General features: G+C 33.8%; 1 protein-coding gene across 36 annotated transcripts in view; it reads right to left on the minus strand.

Annotated features, from left to right (window-relative positions):
- The window catches only part of LOC134527943 (dystonin), a 667,118-nt gene that overhangs the window by 31,650 nt on the left and 615,959 nt on the right, over positions 1 to 19,509 (minus strand). For 26 of the 36 annotated variants that reach the window (XM_063360992.1, XM_063361024.1, XM_063361021.1 and 23 more), the window contains one exon: positions 9,387 to 9,529. In XM_063360992.1, coding sequence (XP_063217062.1) covers positions 9,387 to 9,529 — 143 coding nt within the window. Of the gene's footprint in view, positions 1 to 5,749; positions 5,884 to 9,386; positions 9,530 to 19,509 lie in introns of all 36 variants that reach the window. The other 10 variants (XM_063361019.1, XM_063361025.1, XM_063361007.1 and 7 more) reach the window with 1 other exon arrangement.

Here is a 19,509-nt window from a genome sequence, read left to right on the forward strand (position 1 = left end):
CTTTTTATTTAGTTTTAAAAACATTGTATATTAAAACCTTTTATTATTAGTAATAATTTTCTACTTCTAAGTCTTGTCTGTGTGAAACTTTACATCATTTTTAAACATCTTGATGAGATAATGACAAAGACATGTGAAAATTTTTAGGTTTATTTCATTTTCTTCATTTAAGCATGTTTGAAATAGAAAATTATTATATCTAATTGCTTTCTTATGTTTATCCATCAACAAGAAGTAAGAGATATTCAAGTCTTTAGCTCAATGAGAAGTTAGTTTCAAAATTATTATAAAATATGTACAGAACATTGGCCTGACAGATATGTTGCCTGAACATAGTCCTTAACACTTAACACCATATGGTGACTGAAGCAGTGAATTACAAGGAACCATGGGTAAGTATCTTTAAGTAAAGCAGCTACACTTTTTCTACGACTCAAAATCACAGAAGCACCATCGGCCTTGTATTAGCATTGATAATGTCCTTCGCCATTCCATCTTCTAGATAGGCTATTTTAAGAAATTAACATTGTACATCAGCATCTTTATCTACATATATCAGAGTTGTGATTTCCATTTCAGTGACACACTTGAACCCTCACAGCAAATGCTGAAGTATGCAACATTTTTCAAATAATTTTTAAATTAAATTTTATGCCTGGGCCAAAACAGTCTCAGAATTCTTGGCATTTTCAACTCAGTTTTAATTATCACTATGGTTAACACCATGAGGTTTTCAACATGAACAAACTATGGACAAATTTGTTAAAAGCAATTTCTTCTTTGGTCAATACATAAACTATGTCAATGAGATTACCCACACACCTTTTTTGTTTTTCACATACAGTAGACATTGACTTACCAATGATTTTTTCTTCTTCAAAAAAGAAGTATTTATTTTGGTTTTTCCAAAATTCACAGCATGCGTATGCATGTCAGATTTTGTGTGTTTAACAAAGTAGTTGTCTCTCTTATAATTCACACCACGCGTTCCAACAATAAAGGAAAATACAAATGGTAACTGACGTATATATTCGTAATTTCCCCAACACTAGCCACAGTATAAAAGATGAACATAGTTTTCACTGGATTCAAATTGTAACCACAAATTTTGTGGATCAAGTTCCGCTCTCCAATTTTTTTATAAGATTATTGACACTAAACACTATAAGACATCCACTGTTTTGGTTTGAAACAAGGAATTTCATAGATTATGTAGTCAAAATTTGAGACATCCATCATAAAGTTGCACATACTTCTAGAACTGCTTGTATGTTTTCATAGGACAAATTAGAGTGATATTTACAAATAATATATATACACACACACACCTATCCCTCACTTACACGTCTTCAGATTGCGCGGATTCATTTAGTGCAATGTTAATTTTACTGCCCCAGTCTTGAATAGCACTTCTGTAAATTTCAGTTAAAACAATATCTCGGCAGGCAAAAAAAAAATGTTGGACACAACGCCACGGAGTCTATTTCAACTTTTGTAAACAACAGATGTGCCGTGGGGTTCAGTTAGCCAAACAAGGGGGAGAAGAGATGTGGGCGCAGGTCTGACTACACTATCAGCTGTTGTACAAACATCAGCTACAGCAAGTTAAATTGCGGCTATGGAGTGTAAAGGACCGAATGTTTTTACGTCCGCGCGTATGCCGCCATGCCGTACCGTTGTCGCCTGGCCACAAACCGGGCCGTGAACTCAGTCTAGCCTGTGGCAGGGAATTCACTCAAACAAAAGCAACGTCTGCCCATTCAGCTGCCGGTAACTGTACATGCTTGATCACTCATAATGCATCGCATTAAAGTATTTGAGACAAAACCAGAAGTTTTATAGCGCGCAGATTGTCATAAAGGCCACGCTTATGTTGGTCGCACTTTAGTTTTAAGCAAGTCAACTGTGCGCACAATCGTACAAAATAAGGACTCCTACCTATATAAGTCTGATTCTGTTGGTTGTACTAGCGGGATACATTTGACATTAATTCCAGATCAGAAATTAACAGAGGCACATGTAAAAGGTTGTTAAATGAATATTACAATGAAAAAAATAATCATTGGCCTGACAGGATTGGTGTGAACCTGGTGGTGATACGCAAATAAGCAATTTAATTTTTGAAGAATAAAATGTAATTATCCGGACAGTAATACCGGTTTCACTGTCAGTAAAGGATTGTTTGGCAAGGTATGTGATGCGAGTTGAACGTCACGCCCGGGCGGGCAAGTGAGCCAGCCGACTGACGATAAAGTACATAACCACGTATATCTCATTATGCTGTGTCCTATTTGTCATACAAAGTGCAATGGGAGGCATATAAAGATTAATGGTTTGACATATTTATAGTTGAATGTTATTCTATGCATTTATATTACGTAAATTATATTTTCCTACACAATTTTGGAACAACTAAATAAATTAGCCTTGCTATTTATGGAAACTATGCTTCAGAATACGCAATTTCGAATAACACAAGCAGTTTTACGAACGTATTAGTCGTGCTAATTGAGGGATAGGTGTAGTACGTAGCATTTTGCAATGCAAAATTTAATTTGTTGCATTAGTATGTATGAATATTATCGCAAAATGTGTTGCAATACCACTTAAAATATATACTGGTCCCTACTAATAATTAAAACTACCAATAAAATATTTTTCATGAAAGGTCTTTAAAATCAGACCAAAACATAGATAGGTGCCTGAACAAAAATTTGAACAGTAGTGAAAATGTCTATTATCATCTTGCTTTAACAACTTAACTATTAACATCGAAAATGTAAATGATGTGTTGTCTCTCTGCATATAGTCGGCTGGCTAATATGATTCCGGGCAAGCAGGGTGTTGTAGAAGGGAAGAGGGAAGGAGTGCAGCATCACAGATCAAGACTGGGGTCTCCGTCCTTTTCGTTTAGTGTTACTCACGACCCAGAAACTGTAACGCGGTGATTCGTTTGTCTGTGTATAGATTTTGTTGAGAGTAATAATGTACTTTGGATACTTTTTTTTTGTAAAAATATTAAGTATTTAAAAAAAAAATTAAAAATTTAATAGGTCTGCCTCAGTCTGCACCAAGAGTCAGCCAAAAATATAAATTATGCATGTAGTTGAAACTTGGTGGCTCTGGGTTAATTACAAGTACACACAAGTATGAGTAGATGGTTTCGGGACCATCGCAAAGTTGACGCGGTGTGCTCAGTGAATGATGATGCAAGAACCTCTATTACAGTCGATGTTTCTCATTTCAATCCAATACACTACAAGTAACCCTCTGCCCTAGATATGATGTTAAACCAACAACCAAGCACACCCTGACAGCCCCATAATTTTTTCCTGTATTAAAACAAACCCGACTTCTGTGAGGTTGTACATGATGTTCTCGAGCTACAAACATAAAGATTACATAAAGATTTTCTCTTAACTGCAAACCATTATTGATGAAACTAATATTAGTACATAATAAGTTTGAATATAGCGATGTATCCTTTTAAATTCCTAGGCAAATATGTTTTTTCCATTTACTCATTTAACAAAAATTAGCCATTCTACACTCAAACAGAACAATGCACAAGTAAAAAAATATATAAAAAAAAACATTTCTGGTGTATTCTACAATAAATAAAAATTATAGTTTTGATAAAAGCAATAATCTGCAAAAACATTAGCATTTTTATGTTATTTTATGTTATGTTAATTAATTTAGGATATATAGTTTTCTCTTGAAAATAATTTAATAAAAAAGGTAACCATGGCTACCATTTATTTTTTAGTAAAGCAAAGAAATGTAAGAAAAAAAGTGTAGTCTTAAAAACACAACACCAACTGCATATTTAAACTAAAAAAAAATTATTATTATTACCTGCAAAAAAAATTAGGCAATTTATTTTGATAGTAACCTACAGTCATACATATCGGAAGTTAGGTTATTGATTAATCTTAGTATGCTATGGTAGTTCACCTCAAGAACTAGTAACTCAACCAGCTATCCCAATAGATGGGTAACTTCTATAAATAACTTGAATGACACTGTACAATGTGTGTACCCAAACAAGTGTAGTTGTGTGATGTGATGAACTCAATGTAGCATATCAATGGACAGCCCAGTACTTCTCAAACAAGCTGTAAGGTCTAGTAGCGGACAGAACAAATCACAAAACTCTAAGCAATTGGGGAGGTGGGGGTGTTTCCGCAAAAACTCAAAAAACAAAAATTTCAATCTTCTTCCTTGCATAGCGAGACCAGCTCAAATTCTACTAGCATTCACTCAGAATTTAAGTACATTCTGTTCTGTAAGTGTTAAACTGTTGCTGAGTTATTTTATGCATACTTTAAAACTACAATTTAATTTCCTCTTAGGTAATAGTTATGTCAGTAACTTACACTTTTTTAAAAGCACAGTTTGCAGAACATAAAAAGTTATAGAAAATTCAAAGTCACCAACCTTTATTTAAAATCTGTAAGAACCTGTACATTTTATGTGCAACTTAAACTTAGCAGAGGGAAATGTATCTGACCATAGACCTCACTCGCAGGGTGGATATGAAATCAAAGATATTCCGCAGGTGCATGCCATGAGCTGAATCAGCTCTCCGTGTAAGCTGTGACAAAAGCCACCACCACGTCAGTGACACCGGTGACAGAATCAGCACAGATTGGATCCGTAACTTGTCGGCATTCAACCAGCCATTGATCGTTCATTGTGCATACCGTAGATGGTCTAACTACCACATAAAGTGACAATAGGGTTTAGAGATACGTAAAAAAAACTGTCCACATGGTGACGTAGAATGCTGCAAGTACTAGCATATCCTCCAAACAATCGCAGCAGGCAGCGATTATACTGGCGACAGACACTTGACCACTACCTTCAGTATTCACAAGCCTAAACAGGGTTCAAAGCAGTTTATTTTAATGTGGCATAGGGGACTAAGTTTACTTCTTGCCACACATTTTCATCAAAAGCAAATAACAGCTTCTATTAGGAACTACTACATCAACAAGTTGAACATGAACAGTAATAAGAATTACAAAATTAACCATTATGTTCTTAAGGAACAATATATTAATTCAACTTATTTATTGAATAAGAAAATTAAGAGTTTGGAATCCCACATTATCCTTCAATATTAAAAAAAAAAAAAATATTTATACAACTTAAAATTTGAAAGATCACATAAAATATTTAAAAAATTACATATTATTTTTTTATATTTTTTTGTTTAGGGCATGCTTTAAAATTGTTTAGGACAAAATAAAATAAACTGACCTATGATTATGGTCTTATAAATGAAAAAAGAATGTTTAATAGCACCATACTTACATTACAGTAGTAACAGGAATTAAAAAATATCAGGTACGGTGCTGCGGATATTAAAACTTTATGCAATTTAAGTGAAACATTAACATTAGTACTGGTACGTAATGCCAAATTCATAAATTTTGACCTAAAGAACACATATCAAAATATTTTATGGCGTTTAAAAATTACCTACGCTAACATTGCTTAACAATTTAACAGGAATAAAATTTTACCGATGGTCAGAAGAATGAATGTAGGTTTGTAAATCTGTACTTTTTGGTAAATTGTCAAGTGATATTAAATTGAATTGCAAACACTTTCGTGGAAGTTGGAGAACTGTACAAATTCATTGTTAAGTTGTTTAACATCGCTGTATGTGCACGCTGCAGTGAAGTGAATGCTGGTAGAATTTGTCCTGGCCGCAGCCGGCCGCACAGTCGCCAGTAATTACCCAGTGGTACGAGGGCGCGTGGGCGTGCGCCGTCGAGCCCGTGCCACCCATGGCCAACGGGTAAGAGTACGGGAGTTGCTCCCGCTGTCGCAGGCTCTCAAAGATGGGCATTAGCTGGCTCATGAACTCTTCAGCTGGAACGAAGTGTATGTCACAACAAAGAGCTTACCACTTAGTTGCACTGTCTTGTATGGCGCGCTGGTGACGTCTCAGCGACACCCAGCTTCCTAACTTTCAAAAACCTAACCGTGATGGTAGCAATCCGTCCACAGCACGTGTTCACCATCATCCTTTACAGCAGTTTAGATGGTAATGTTTCAGCATGTGCGCAACAGTTTCGACAGGTAAACACTGATGGACACAAAATTATTCTGTGCCGAACAATACTTACAGCTACTGAAAATTGTAAAGAGAAACAAAGTAGAAACCCCCTCAAAACTTACTCCACTACACTTCTAACCAGAAATTTTCAACTTACATCAAGTCACAGTATGAAACCAAATATTTCAATGATGTTGAGATCCATTCAGGACAATGTATTTATTATAAATGTTTGTGTATAAAAATGTCATCATACACCTCATAATAAAAATATTGAAGGGTACAAAAAAATTAAATCTTTTAAGAATACTATATTTCAAAAATCATAACTGAACTACTAAAACAATAAGTTTGGAGGTCACAATCTGGTTTGAAAAACCTGTTTTATGGAGAACAAATTGCACTAAATTATGAATGGTTTGTGTAAACTACATTTTAATAATTATTACACGCACCTATACTAGGTCAGGTAATGTAATGATATATATATTTTTTTTTCTTGCACAAAATTCTCTCAGCAAAATGTTTTTGAAAGCGTTCTTGATTACTAACATCGCATCTCCTGAGGTAATTGAATATACATGCAAAATAAAAAAAGTATGCTAGAAAGTTTTAGCATATCAGTGACATGACAGTAATGCTACTTATGCTGTGGTGAATAACTTTCAAACTAAAAGACATTTTAAGAGATATTCGAAACATCTTTGTTAGGCCTGTGCAAATGTGCTACAATTCTAATTATTGAATACAAATATAAATAGTTTATTATTAATTATTAATTTGACAGTGAATACTAACGCTTTCAAATAACTAATATTTGACAAGCATACTTCATGAGTTTAATGTATATCACTATTCAATGTTAAGGTTAAGTCATTTGTGCAATATGAATACCCAGTTTAGATGGTTTAATGGGACTGCATAAACCAAACATAAAAATTATTATTTTAAAAATGCAACAAACATTCAAAGTTATTTCACTACTGTACTGTGGGAAAAAAAAACCTGTGGATGATTCAAAAAAACTAAGGCAAAAACTAATAAGACTAATAAGGTGAGTAAAAACTGTACTGAAAGATTGGTTAAAAAAGCTTGTATAAAAACTTTTTTCTCTCGAAATTTTAACTAATGTTTTTAACAAACATTTCATTTAAAATTATTTTAATTGACTTAATGGAATCATCTTTCACTTCAGTATAATAACCTTCATATTTATTATGTGTGGAAAAAAAAAAACGGTTTTAGCAGGATCCCAATTCTCATTATTACTATTTGAATTTGATTTCATATTTGTATTTGTATTCGAACAAAGAAACTTATATTCACAAAAGGCATTATATTCACTAAATCAATTGAAATTCTATAAAACTGTAAAATCAATTTAGTGTTCAAAAGTAATGAAATACTACAAACAAAATTAAATACGTAACTTGCAATAAATTTTTCCTTTATTTTATAGTGGTAATTGTCATCACCTCACAGCACAAGATGATAGCTTACCTTGGAACAAGATGCCCGCAGCCCAGACGAAACTGCCACCAAGCCTCCACAGTCCATATACAGCAAGATAACAAATAAAAGAGCTGACCTCGAGAAACAAAAAGCTACTGACCTCCACATTAGCTGCAGCCCGGTGCCAAGCTACCGCCAATAGAGCCATCGTCCGTGGATGATGCTGATCTCTTAATGAAGATACCACAGACCAAGAGAGGCTAACCTAACATTTACTTCACACTGCCATGGTAGTGAATAGAGACAGAACCATGTCACCTGAATTTTTCAAACTGAAATGATGTGCAACTTCATTATTTAAAAGGTATGTGATATACTTCTGTGAAGTTATAAGCTTACCACACCTGAGGTAAAAAAAAAAAAAAAAAAAAAAAAAATATATATATATATATATATATATATATATATATATATATATATATTACAGCAAAATAATCACTAGTGCAATGTGCTTCTACTGTGCATATACTAAAAAAAAAGCTATGACACTAAAGCTTTGTGCACTGCATGACGAAAGTGAAGTGACTTGCCGTAAGTCTATTATTTTAAAAAAAAAAGCTAGCATTTGTAAATAAACTTTATTGTTGAAAAATATAATTTTTCTGCTGTAAACTAATTAAGTATTTTCTCTTTATGCCACAAAAATTTTAAACAGAGAACTCTTACATTTCAAATACAGGAAAATAACATTAATTTTTATACCATCAGAATTTCTATTAGTTTTGAGAGAAATTTAAAAAGAGATTTCAAGCCAATATAACAGCATAAATCAATATGAATAATTAAAATATATGGAAAAAATAACATTTAATTAAAGTAATAAGTGCCTCTTGTTAACTACCAACTCAAATTTAACAGCTGTAATATGAGAAATTTTGTGGTTTATAATTTAATAATGAAATCTTTTGCAATATTAATATTAATTGCATTGGTTAGTTTGCAACTCTGTTTATCACAACATTATGTTTAAAAAATTACAAATGTAATGGCCCATCACAATGCTGATGCTACACCCTTTAATGACCATATAATTAACTAAATCACAGATACGTATAAATTTAGATGTCATAAAAGTATTCACTACCAATATCAAATGAACTACTTTAATTAACCTTTTTCAGAGATAATTATGTAATGTAAAATTCATTGGAGCTGCAATGGCTTTCAGAAGGTTTACAGACATTTGCAGTCCATCAAAGATAGCAACATAATTTAGGGGAAAACAAATACACTAATACTCAGTGTTATGATGTATAATTGTCAACAATATCATAACAATAATAAGATTAAAATGTTGACACCAAAAACACTGCTAGCTTTTTTTTTAAAAAGTGTATGAAAATTTCAAGAGACTGGCCATATACTACTACTAATACAGAATAAAGACAGATCACAAGAAAGCAGAAGGAAGAAAGAAAAGAAAACAAAGGATATTTTGGTCACTGTACACACAGAGCAGCAAAACATCCAATCATTGTCAAAATTCTACCAACTCAAAAAAAACCACAAATTTAAACTACGATCATTGGATATTTCCTGAAAACCATAAGAACCCTAAATTCTTTGGTTAAATAGCACAAATTTGGCAGATGCAGTAAACACCCACACCCTTGACAAAAATATCTCCCAAGAATCATGAAATTGTAAGGAACTGGCCGACATATTTTACCAAAGTAACTAAATCATTTCAATGTGAAACTCTGGCCTGTTTATAATTACAGTAGTTGACCCCGCGAAGTGGTTGTGAACGGATAGTTACGCTGCTCGTGTGCGTGGCGGGGCAGGGAGGGGGCGGGGCACAAACCTTGGTGATGGGTCCAGCAACAGACTGGGACCGCTGCTGAGTGCCACCAAGGCTCGTCTTGGGTTTGAATGCCGTCATGGTCTGCGACACCCCATCGGCCAGGATGAACTGTTCCCGCAGCTCGATGTTGGTGCGCCCCTTGGCTGATTATATTCCCCGACAGGCAACGAAGGAGGGTGACGAGGGGACGGAGAATGTCAACGGGAGAGTAAGGTGGCGTAGGCACAAGACAAAAATAAACCATGAATGAATAACAAAAAAAAAATGTGTACGAGGACAGAAATTAACTAATCACACACAAATGGCAGAACCAATTGCAGCAGCAAACTAGCTTACAAGTAAACCCTAGTAGTGCATACAACACTGTGCAAAAAATAAAAATTAAAGTAACACCATATTACAGGACTTCATTTTTTAAAGTTAAAAATATTTTTTTTTTCTAATGAAAATTATTATATGCACTACCAAAGAGTACTTTGCAAAGAAAAAAAAATTTCAGCAACCATATAAAACTTTCCAATGCATCATTCCAACCAAACAATAAAGCAAAAATATTACTGACTATTATGTGGAGGAAACCACATGAAAATTGTTTATTGTATCATTTTTAAGATCACAATGCTAGACTATTTTATATATTATCATCATGCAAGTTTAGTTATGAATTAAACAGTTGTACAACTTTTTAATATGTACAATCTATTATTAGGCTTTGTAAATTTTTACACGTGTTTCCACCACCATAAAAATTTATAAACAAAAATGTGCAATAAAATGAAAACATAACAGTGCTAACACAATTTGCAAGCAACAACAAAAAATGCCAAAACACCAAAAACAAACAAACCACTGTGCCAAAAATAATTGCAAATACATATACTAAGAAAATGCAACTACCAAATTATAACATTTGTTCAAGATTCACAACATTTTATTGTGCCACTTATTGGCACTAGTCATCACCGATTTTCTTTAATGATTTATTATATTGGTACGTATTTGGTAATTTTAAGGCTTAAATATATTTCTTGAGGGACATTAAATTTTATTTTATTTTCAGAGGTTCGATTGGTACAGTGCCAGTTAGATGCCACATTTCCTTCACCGCGCTCTGTTCCCATGCTGTCCTAGCAGTGCCTTCCTATTACCTGCATCTGTGCTCATGTACAGATGTAATAACGATTACACTTCTTCTTTGGCACAGCCACGACCATGGTTTCTTAAAGGGATGGCGCATTGCACTTTTTGTCACGCCCGAGCTTGCTTTCAAGGCTTCTCAAGTACACGAGGAGTTGCATGTTGAGGCGAGTCTGAGCCGCGCATGCGACCTGTCAGCTCACTTCGCATGGACACCTACCCGTCCCCCCGGCTAACAACACCGTGCTGTGCTAAGACCACTTCAGACGAGCATCAGGCTCATAAATACCCCTCCTTCCTAGCCTAATGCCAGCGCCCTTCGCACTGCCCTATGCATGATCTGTGGACAAATAGTGAAACTAAACTTAAGCCTTTTGGTAGTTCTTATCCTTCGCCATCATGGTGAGCCACTTTCCGTACTCCCTTTTCTCCGGTCTTAAGCTTACTACGGTGTCCTTGCACCCTCTAACAAATGGCGCTGTAGACAACGATATGTTGGTGCCGCCAAGAGTTCTTAGTTTCTTCTCCTGAGGATGCTACTTTCCAGTCTGTTGGACTCATCCCCCCCCCCCCCCCCCCAAACCCATTTTCAGATTAGCCCCCACTTTTTTTTTTTTTTGGACTGCCACTAAGGCCTCCTCTAACTAGGTGTGACGATCCTCCCTTAGGGACTGTCTCTTCCGTGGTCTGGTCTCAGTCAGTTCCACTCTCTCTACGCATATGGAGTTTGTCTACGCAAAAGTTCGGCTGAAGGAACATTTATTTCTAAATGCTACCTGTCTTTTCTACTTTTTGTTTCTCCTTCATCAACATGAAGTGTGTTAGTCTTCTTCAAGTTTGTTTATGGTTCTCGAGTATGTAGTTAATTCCTGTGCTACCCACCGCAGTCAGTAAGTGATATTTTACTTTCATCTTCCACAATACTTTTCTGTTTCTGTTTTGCCTTTTAAAGCTTTGTGAGCATTTTTTTTTTGCTCACTATGGATCATCTCTTTTACGTAGTGTGATTTTCAACTGTACCTGATATACTATTCATATGGGTCAGTTGCTAAATTCTCTGGCCTGATGCTGCCCTCTTCAGGCCATAGTATCCAAGCCCTTCCACCGAAGTTTGCCTTCTATCCTCCCACCACGCAATCAGCATAACTTTAATTGGAACTAGCAAGGAGATACGTTTTCCTTCACATCTAATTAAATTATTTGACATAGTACTCTCCAAAGTAAAGGAACCTAAAAAGAATGTCAAAAACATTTTCATCGGTTTAAGATCGTCAATATAGAAAGAATATTGTATGTACTTGACTACTGTTTAATTATCGTAAGCCTGGCCGGCACTCTTTGTGATACCTTTTGTTTGTTTTAATGATTAAGCTCATTTGGCTAACCACAAAATAATGTTAAAGTTATGATTCTACTATTGTTTTTTTTCTTTACTCAAAAAGAGGACCACCTTTAATAGAACTCAGACAAACGAAAGTTCCGATATGTATTCCGTATTATCTTTAAATCATTCTCATCTCCACTCCTCCCCAACTGAGCTCCAGACTCTGAGCGATCGAGGAACCATACACAACAACAAACTATAACTGAGTGTTCTTTGATGCGACTAGGCAAGAGGTAATCAAATAAAAGCTTTACAAATGAAGAGTCGCATAGCTCAACCTGCCCAGACACTCAAAATTACAGTGGAACTCTTCCACAGTAATGCAGATGCTCTCACAAAAGCTATGTTTCTGGACGGTGGAAAACAACGTGTCTGATGGAACACGTGCCATAGCTAGGGACAAGATAAGTGGTGAATTGCAATTAAACCGAAATAACACAAAGAAGCAGGTAAATGCATCATATTACACCAAAATGAAAATTATTACACCATAAAGCACCAAAATAAAACTAAAACTATTACATTAATGAGCATTTTAGCAAAACTCAACTTCAAGCAAAAAAATTCTCTATTTTAATGTATTAAATTCAAGGAATGTAATATTGTTAGCATGAAGTTTTTGCCTAAATATATCTAGACTGAAAAAATATTAATTTTCCTTTGAGCTCGCATCTCTTATCAGTAATTTTTTACATTTCTGATATCTGTATATTTTCCAAAAATACAATCACTTTCAGATGTATTTTTATTTAAAACAGTTATGCCCAAACTATATATTATAAATTATTTTACTGTTAAAGTGCATCATATATTAGTCTAAGAGCACTATTTTGACAAAATTAGTATTAAGAAATATGTATCTAAGTATTATTTGTTTAAAAACACAGTTTCAAAAACGAAATTGTTTTAAAAATAAAACAGAAAATCTTGTCGCTAGCAACAGCATGGTATGGCATTAATAAACTGCAACTGAAATCCTGCCACAACAGAGACAGTGCATGTATCTAACACAGCTGATTACATCTCTCGAGCAAGAATGACAACATGATTGTCACAAACATGAATGGAAAACACTTTTACATCATTTTCAACAACTGGAAAAGACACCTGTGAAATGCAGAAATGCATAACTAAAAATAACTAAATAACTAAAAAAATATATTTATGTATTTCACTACCATATGAAAGCAGTATAGAATGAAAGAAGTGTTTATATATAATCTTCTCACTTACTGATAGCAATGCAAGTAGGTCTGAAAACACTATAAAATCACAAATGGTTAAAAATACTTTAAGTATAAAAGAGTGTTGTGATTTTCCACAAAGACTTTTTTTTGTGCAAATATTTTGACTAGTACATTACACAACCAAATTCTGAATAAGATTATCTAATAGAGTATAACCAATATTAGCTAGCAATGACTAAATGCAACAAAAGAAATACATAATTTGTAAAGAAAATTGTATACTAACTGTGATAATACACTAATATGGCACAAAAATATTACTTATAAATCCATTGTTCATAACTAAGAAAAGTTAACAATGCATCGGTGCTAAAGAGGGATACAGAATAATAATATAGGACTATAAATGAAGCATGACAAAAAAAACACACACCGGACAAAAAAAAACTGGACATATTATATAAGCATCAAATAAATGGCTACAACACAAAACTTATTTAGGGATACATCTTACTACAGGTGTATTTGTGAAGTGGAAGATGGTGCAGACAAAGCAGCATCATCTCTTAGTGCTAGACTCTGAACTGATGCATAGACTTCCTGTTGCCCAGTGAGCAACTATGGGAATGAGTGGCTACCCTAACATTGTATGGTGTAAATGTAAACTGCAGGTTCATAATAAAACAACCCAGGCTACTGCCGTCCCCACCCGACTTATAGATTCTTTCTTGTAATCTCTGTTGAAAAAGTCCATTGAGAGGGTTCTGAAATTGTGTACTGCTATGTTTTTGTGAGGGACTGAGATACTGAGTAGGTTGTGTGTCGAGCAGTGGCTCAAGAATAATATATTAATAGTTAGAAGAGAGAATTTGGCGGCTGTGGTCCGAGCGCTAACCCTTCAAAAGTAACCACTATGTTAAGTGCTCTACGTACTATTGCTGGCCACAGAAAAAAATATTTACCACACTGGATCATCGAGAATGATTTCTGGGATTCTAAACTGTTATTGTAAAATAAATATTTAATGGATCTATACTTGTTCATAAAAGATTAAAGTTTTATACTTAGCTTAGTACACTTTGATATGGGCTCCATTTTAACATGGGTAATGTTTAGACATTAATCAATTTCCTGTCACGTTTACCGATTTACGCCCACAGTAAAATGGCAATTGCTGTAGCGATCATCACTTCAAGGTGCTGGATATTCATTATCTTCTCAGAGTACACAATGTTACATGCTTTATATTAGCTTCACCTGTATGTTTGTCTGTCTGTCTGTAACTCTTTCGACTAAGAGTGAGTGCACTCATCACTGTAAAATGTCCCACAAATTTCGTTGCGTTCGTTAGCTGAGCGATCTAAGGCGCGCGACTTCTGTGACGTCAGCTTTCGGTTTCTGCGATCGTGGGTTCTACTCCCGGCCACGCCGAAAGAAAAAATGATTTTTTTCTTTTTTCTCTCCGGTAAATTCTAAGATTATATCCATACATCTAACTGTAAATGATTCGGAGAGACTTTACCATTTCTTTGTGACATTGCAACTCCAAATAGTTATCTCAGATGGTAATAGGTAGTGTCGGTATCTCATTTCCCTATGATAATTATACATAAATATAGTTTAAAAAACTAAAAAAAACATGCTTTTAAAGAATATCAAACTAAAAAGTTAAAAATAAATATAGTTAAAAAACTAAAAAAACATGCTTTTAAAGAATATCAAACTAAAAAGTTAAAAATAAATATAGTTTAAAAAACTAAAGAAACGTGCTTTTAAAGATTATCAAACTAAAAAGTAAAAAATAATTTTAAAATTTAATTTATGACAATATTATATAAGCAATACTAGTATAAATGAGAAAAAAGCATGGGGCGCTTAATATACAAAAAATATGGCACAAAGCGCCTCAAGCTTTTTTCTCATTTATACTAGTATTGCTTATATAATATTGTCATAAATTAAATTTTAAAATTATTTTTTACTTTTTAGTTTGATAATCTTTAAAAGCACGTTTCTTTAGTTTTTTAAACTATATTTTTTTTAATGTATCCTCATAGAAAAGAATGAAGTTTTCCTGTGACTGAGATGTAAAACACAGCAAGCGCTGGGAGCGGGATTGGAGCTGTGAGATTACACTGTTCACTCCGTGTGGCACAATGTGGACCATTGAACAGAAGTCTGTTTGTGTTGTGGTGTGCCGAACTGAACTTGACTGTTCCAGTGCAACACAAGTGGTGATGTTTGCACGATAAAAAACTCCAGATAACAAAGACTTGAATCGGTAGCTGAAACAAATCAGAATAACTGGTGTAGAATAGAAAATCTTCTGGCTGACCAATAATATCTGAGAAAGAAGTGGATTTTCCTCCCTGCTGAAGGAAATCAATTGTTGGAGACAAAATTATAAGGAATAGAAAAAAAATACGTAATTAAGGTTTGCACAAACCCTTGAAGCATGCCCTTACAAAATTTAAAAAAAGAAGACAAAATTGTTGTTTTACTAAACTGATTCAGATTTTTCTCATGGCTGCAAACATCATCACTTCTGTAGCACTACAATTTGGCATACACAACACAGCCTTATGTTCAATGGCCCACATTGTGACACGCGGAGTGAACAGTGTAATCCCGCAGTTCAATCCCGCTCACAGCAAACGCTGCATTTTAAGTCTCATAGTCCCGCAAGGTCACAGGAAAACTTTTTATTTCTTTCAGTGAGGATACATTAAAAACATTGTGTACGCTGAAAAGGAAATGAATATTCAGCACCTTGAAGTGAGGATTGCTGCAGCCATTTCCACCTTTACTATGGACAAGAATTAGAAAATGTGGCAAAAAATTGAATACTGTCTACACATTACCAGAAATCAAATGGAGTCCTTATCAAAGTGTACAAAACTGCGTCAGAACATTTTAATTTAAGACCTCTGACTTATATACACATTAAATACTAACATTCCAACACAGTTGCAAATCAGGCAAAAAATCTCAAACCTGTATTAAATTTTGAATAGCACTTTCAGTATTTGCATAGAATAAATAAAACACTGAAGGTTGTTTGAGTTGCATTACATAATTCATACATCCAGCCTTCAAATCAGTTAATTTCAGGCTTGTTCAAAAAAATCACAAAAATATAGATTTCTATAAATCTATAAATTTTTCTAGTGAACAATAAATGTTGGCATGTGAAAATTTACTTTTAAAAGTATTCTATTAATATTATTTCTTAAAAATTAATCAAGGTGCCACAACATAATAAGTACTTTATTATCAAATATTTTTGAACTATACTTAATACATATACGTAGTCCAAAATTGTATACTTTTAAGTAAAATTAATAAAATAAATAATTTAATGTTATGGTATTTTTGTAACTGTTGTTTCCACTATTATACAGAGCAGAAGGTAAATGAGTTAAAATAGTTACACCTGCCCCTCGAAGTAACACTGTTTGATTAGCGTGGTTTTGAAGTAACGAGGTCAATAAATTATGGCACAATTTGAAGAAGCGTGGCCATAGATTCAAAGTAGAGCTGTTTTCTTTTATGTGAAATTTATTTTCCGTGTACGTACAATGGCAATGGCACTTGTGTAGTATTAAATACAATGCAACAAATTAATAATGTGACAAAATCACAAACAATAATTTTCTCTTTCCTTAATAGCTATTCGCGTCCATTTTGTGTAACTCAACGACGCCCGCATGTTCTGTCAATGTTTATTTTACATCATCCCGTATGTCAGCAGCAGCTCTCGAGAGTAAATTATAAGCTTTTAGGGCTAATTTACCTTGTGTCTACTAGGATGCACCAGTGGCAGTAGCCCTAGTGAAAAATCATGGCAGACACACATTTTGTAAACAACAATCGGGAATTACGTTAACAGGTTAAAAAAATCTTCTAATAGCAAATGTTAAGTACCGTATTGGTCCGAAAATAGGCCGACCCCTTCTACAGCACACTGAAAATAAGGGAAAAATAAATTTTAACTAACTAAAATGATTATCAGCAGCATATTACCACAGTAACACTTCAACTAAGTTAGTATTTATTGAACTGACAAAATGTGTTATTCTTACTTGCCAAAATATTTGAGAGTTCATATTTACATAGGCATAGGCCTGTGTTTCAGTTTATCTTCACATTCTTTTGTAGTGGTGCCAACATTTTATACGGCAATAGGTACATTTTCTAAGTTCATAGAAATTGTAACTTAAAAACATTTACCGGTACGTTTAATTTTGACGTAAAAAACCCAAAATGGTTTAATGTAAAACGTGTATGAATCAACCATAAAACAGCCAATATTGCAACTAGGTTTTATTGTTCTTGTTACTGTAGGTATGTACCGGTATTTGTTTATTCGTGTTGCAACTACAAGTTGCCAACACTGGTGCCATTAACCTATTTTGATTTTCCTGTGGTAGAAGAGTAAATAAAGCATACTACAGTAAATAACCTTACGGCAAAATTGCTGTTTTTACTAATTGTTTACTGTAAATACCACATTTTACAAGCAAATAAAATTACAGCAGCCTGTTAAATACAGTTCAAAAATAACAAGACCGAGCTTTTAAAAGCTATGTGCTACAAGTGACCACGCCTGTGTACTTAACTTATTTTGGCTAGTGCCCCATTTAGGCTGACTAGATTTCAAGGTTGAAAAAACTGGCAAAAAAGGTCGGCCTATTTTCGAACCAATACAGTATATGTTTTTTAGTTCCTATTATAACTGAAATATATCTCCTAAATAAATACCATTATCATTTTGTAACTCAGAAATTTTGTTAGTGCTTCCTTAGGAGTGCTATGCCCAAACCCTATTATGTAAACATGTAGTACATGAATTTTTTAAATTTAATTTTAGTTTGTTTTATATAAACATGTTATTCAACATTTACTTAACCGTACTTCAGATGTATTGAGAGATTGAGACATATATTTCTACAGTAAATTAATTTTATCGGGAGCAGTGTCTTCATTAAAAGGTAGTCAGCAGGCATACAGACCTGATTGGAAAACCAATTATTTTGATTAGCACTTTGTTTTCCTGGAACGAATTAGGGAATTACTTTGAAGGGTGGGTGTACTTACAATGTGATGGCTTACACTTAATAATTTGAAGGCTGGATGTAAGAAATGTGTACTGCAAACTCAAACAACCTTCAGTGTTTTATTTTTTCTATGCAAATTATGAAAGTGCTATTTAAAATTTAATACAAGTTCGAAAATTTTGGCAGATTCACAACTTTTGCTGTAATGTTAGTATTTAACTACTTAACATACACTGATTAAAATCATTTCATAGATTCAATGAACAAATTTGAAACATACAAAATTTTAGAAACTATGTTTATTATTACTCTTAAAATTATATACCAACTTTATTCTTACTGCAGTTCAAATTAAAATTTTTAATAAGGAAACTACAGCTGCAAATACCTAATACTTAATGATTTAAGAACCAAATACTACAGTGTTTAAATAAATTATCTCAAGTAGAGAAAAACCCTAAATGGCCTAAACTATAATCATGCATGTTCTACAATACAGAATTTTAAACTGTCCAAATGAAATAGCAATGCAGAAATTTAATTTATATAATTAAAGGAAATAAATATTAAAACTTTAACCAGAAAAATAATAAATAAAAACATGGCATATCAAGAGTTGTTTTTAAAGAGGTAAACATTAAATATAAGATAAATGTAAAAAATTAAATATTACAATTTTTTCAAAAAAAATTAATATTACATCTATTGCTTACTGATACCTATTTATGATAATTATTATAAAAAAAGAAACACAATTTATTTGAATGCACATCCACATGATTACAAATCACCCAAAGAAGCTCACATGAGACGGGTTATACCAATACAAAGCAGCTGAACTGAGCAGCCCACATTTACACCATTATTTCCTTTCTAAGTTTTCCAAGCCTATTGAGTTTTAGAAATAGCTGGCCCACCTAGTTCGTAATAGAAAATTTGGCAACCAAGCAAGTTGCAGAAAAGGGTTACAGACTACTCAAAATGCACAATGCATCACTTTTATCCACAGTTTAACCCTAGTGTGTTGCAAGCCACTTGTTTGATGAAACTTCAGGCACAAGAACAGGCAGAACACAAAAAACCAAACCACAAGCAAACCATGCACCTTGCACCAAATGTAGCAGGCAGCTTACACCATAACGAGACGGTGCTGAACGGACACCAAGGCTCATGTTGTTCTGGCTTACCGGGATCGGGAATTGGAAGCATTTCGACTATGTGCCATCGCGAAACAAATAATGTGTTGTGACGGAAAGGAAAAAAGAAGTAACAAAGTCAGGTAGGGTTTCAAAAAAATCATATTGGTGTTTAATTAGGGCAAAATTTTAAAAAGAGAAAGGAGTAGGTGAAGGATGATT

This window comes from Bacillus rossius, chromosome 1 (genome assembly GCF_032445375.1).
Source record: "Bacillus rossius redtenbacheri isolate Brsri chromosome 1, Brsri_v3, whole genome shotgun sequence".
In the NCBI taxonomy this organism is placed as follows: domain Eukaryota; kingdom Metazoa; phylum Arthropoda; class Insecta; order Phasmatodea; family Bacillidae; genus Bacillus; species Bacillus rossius.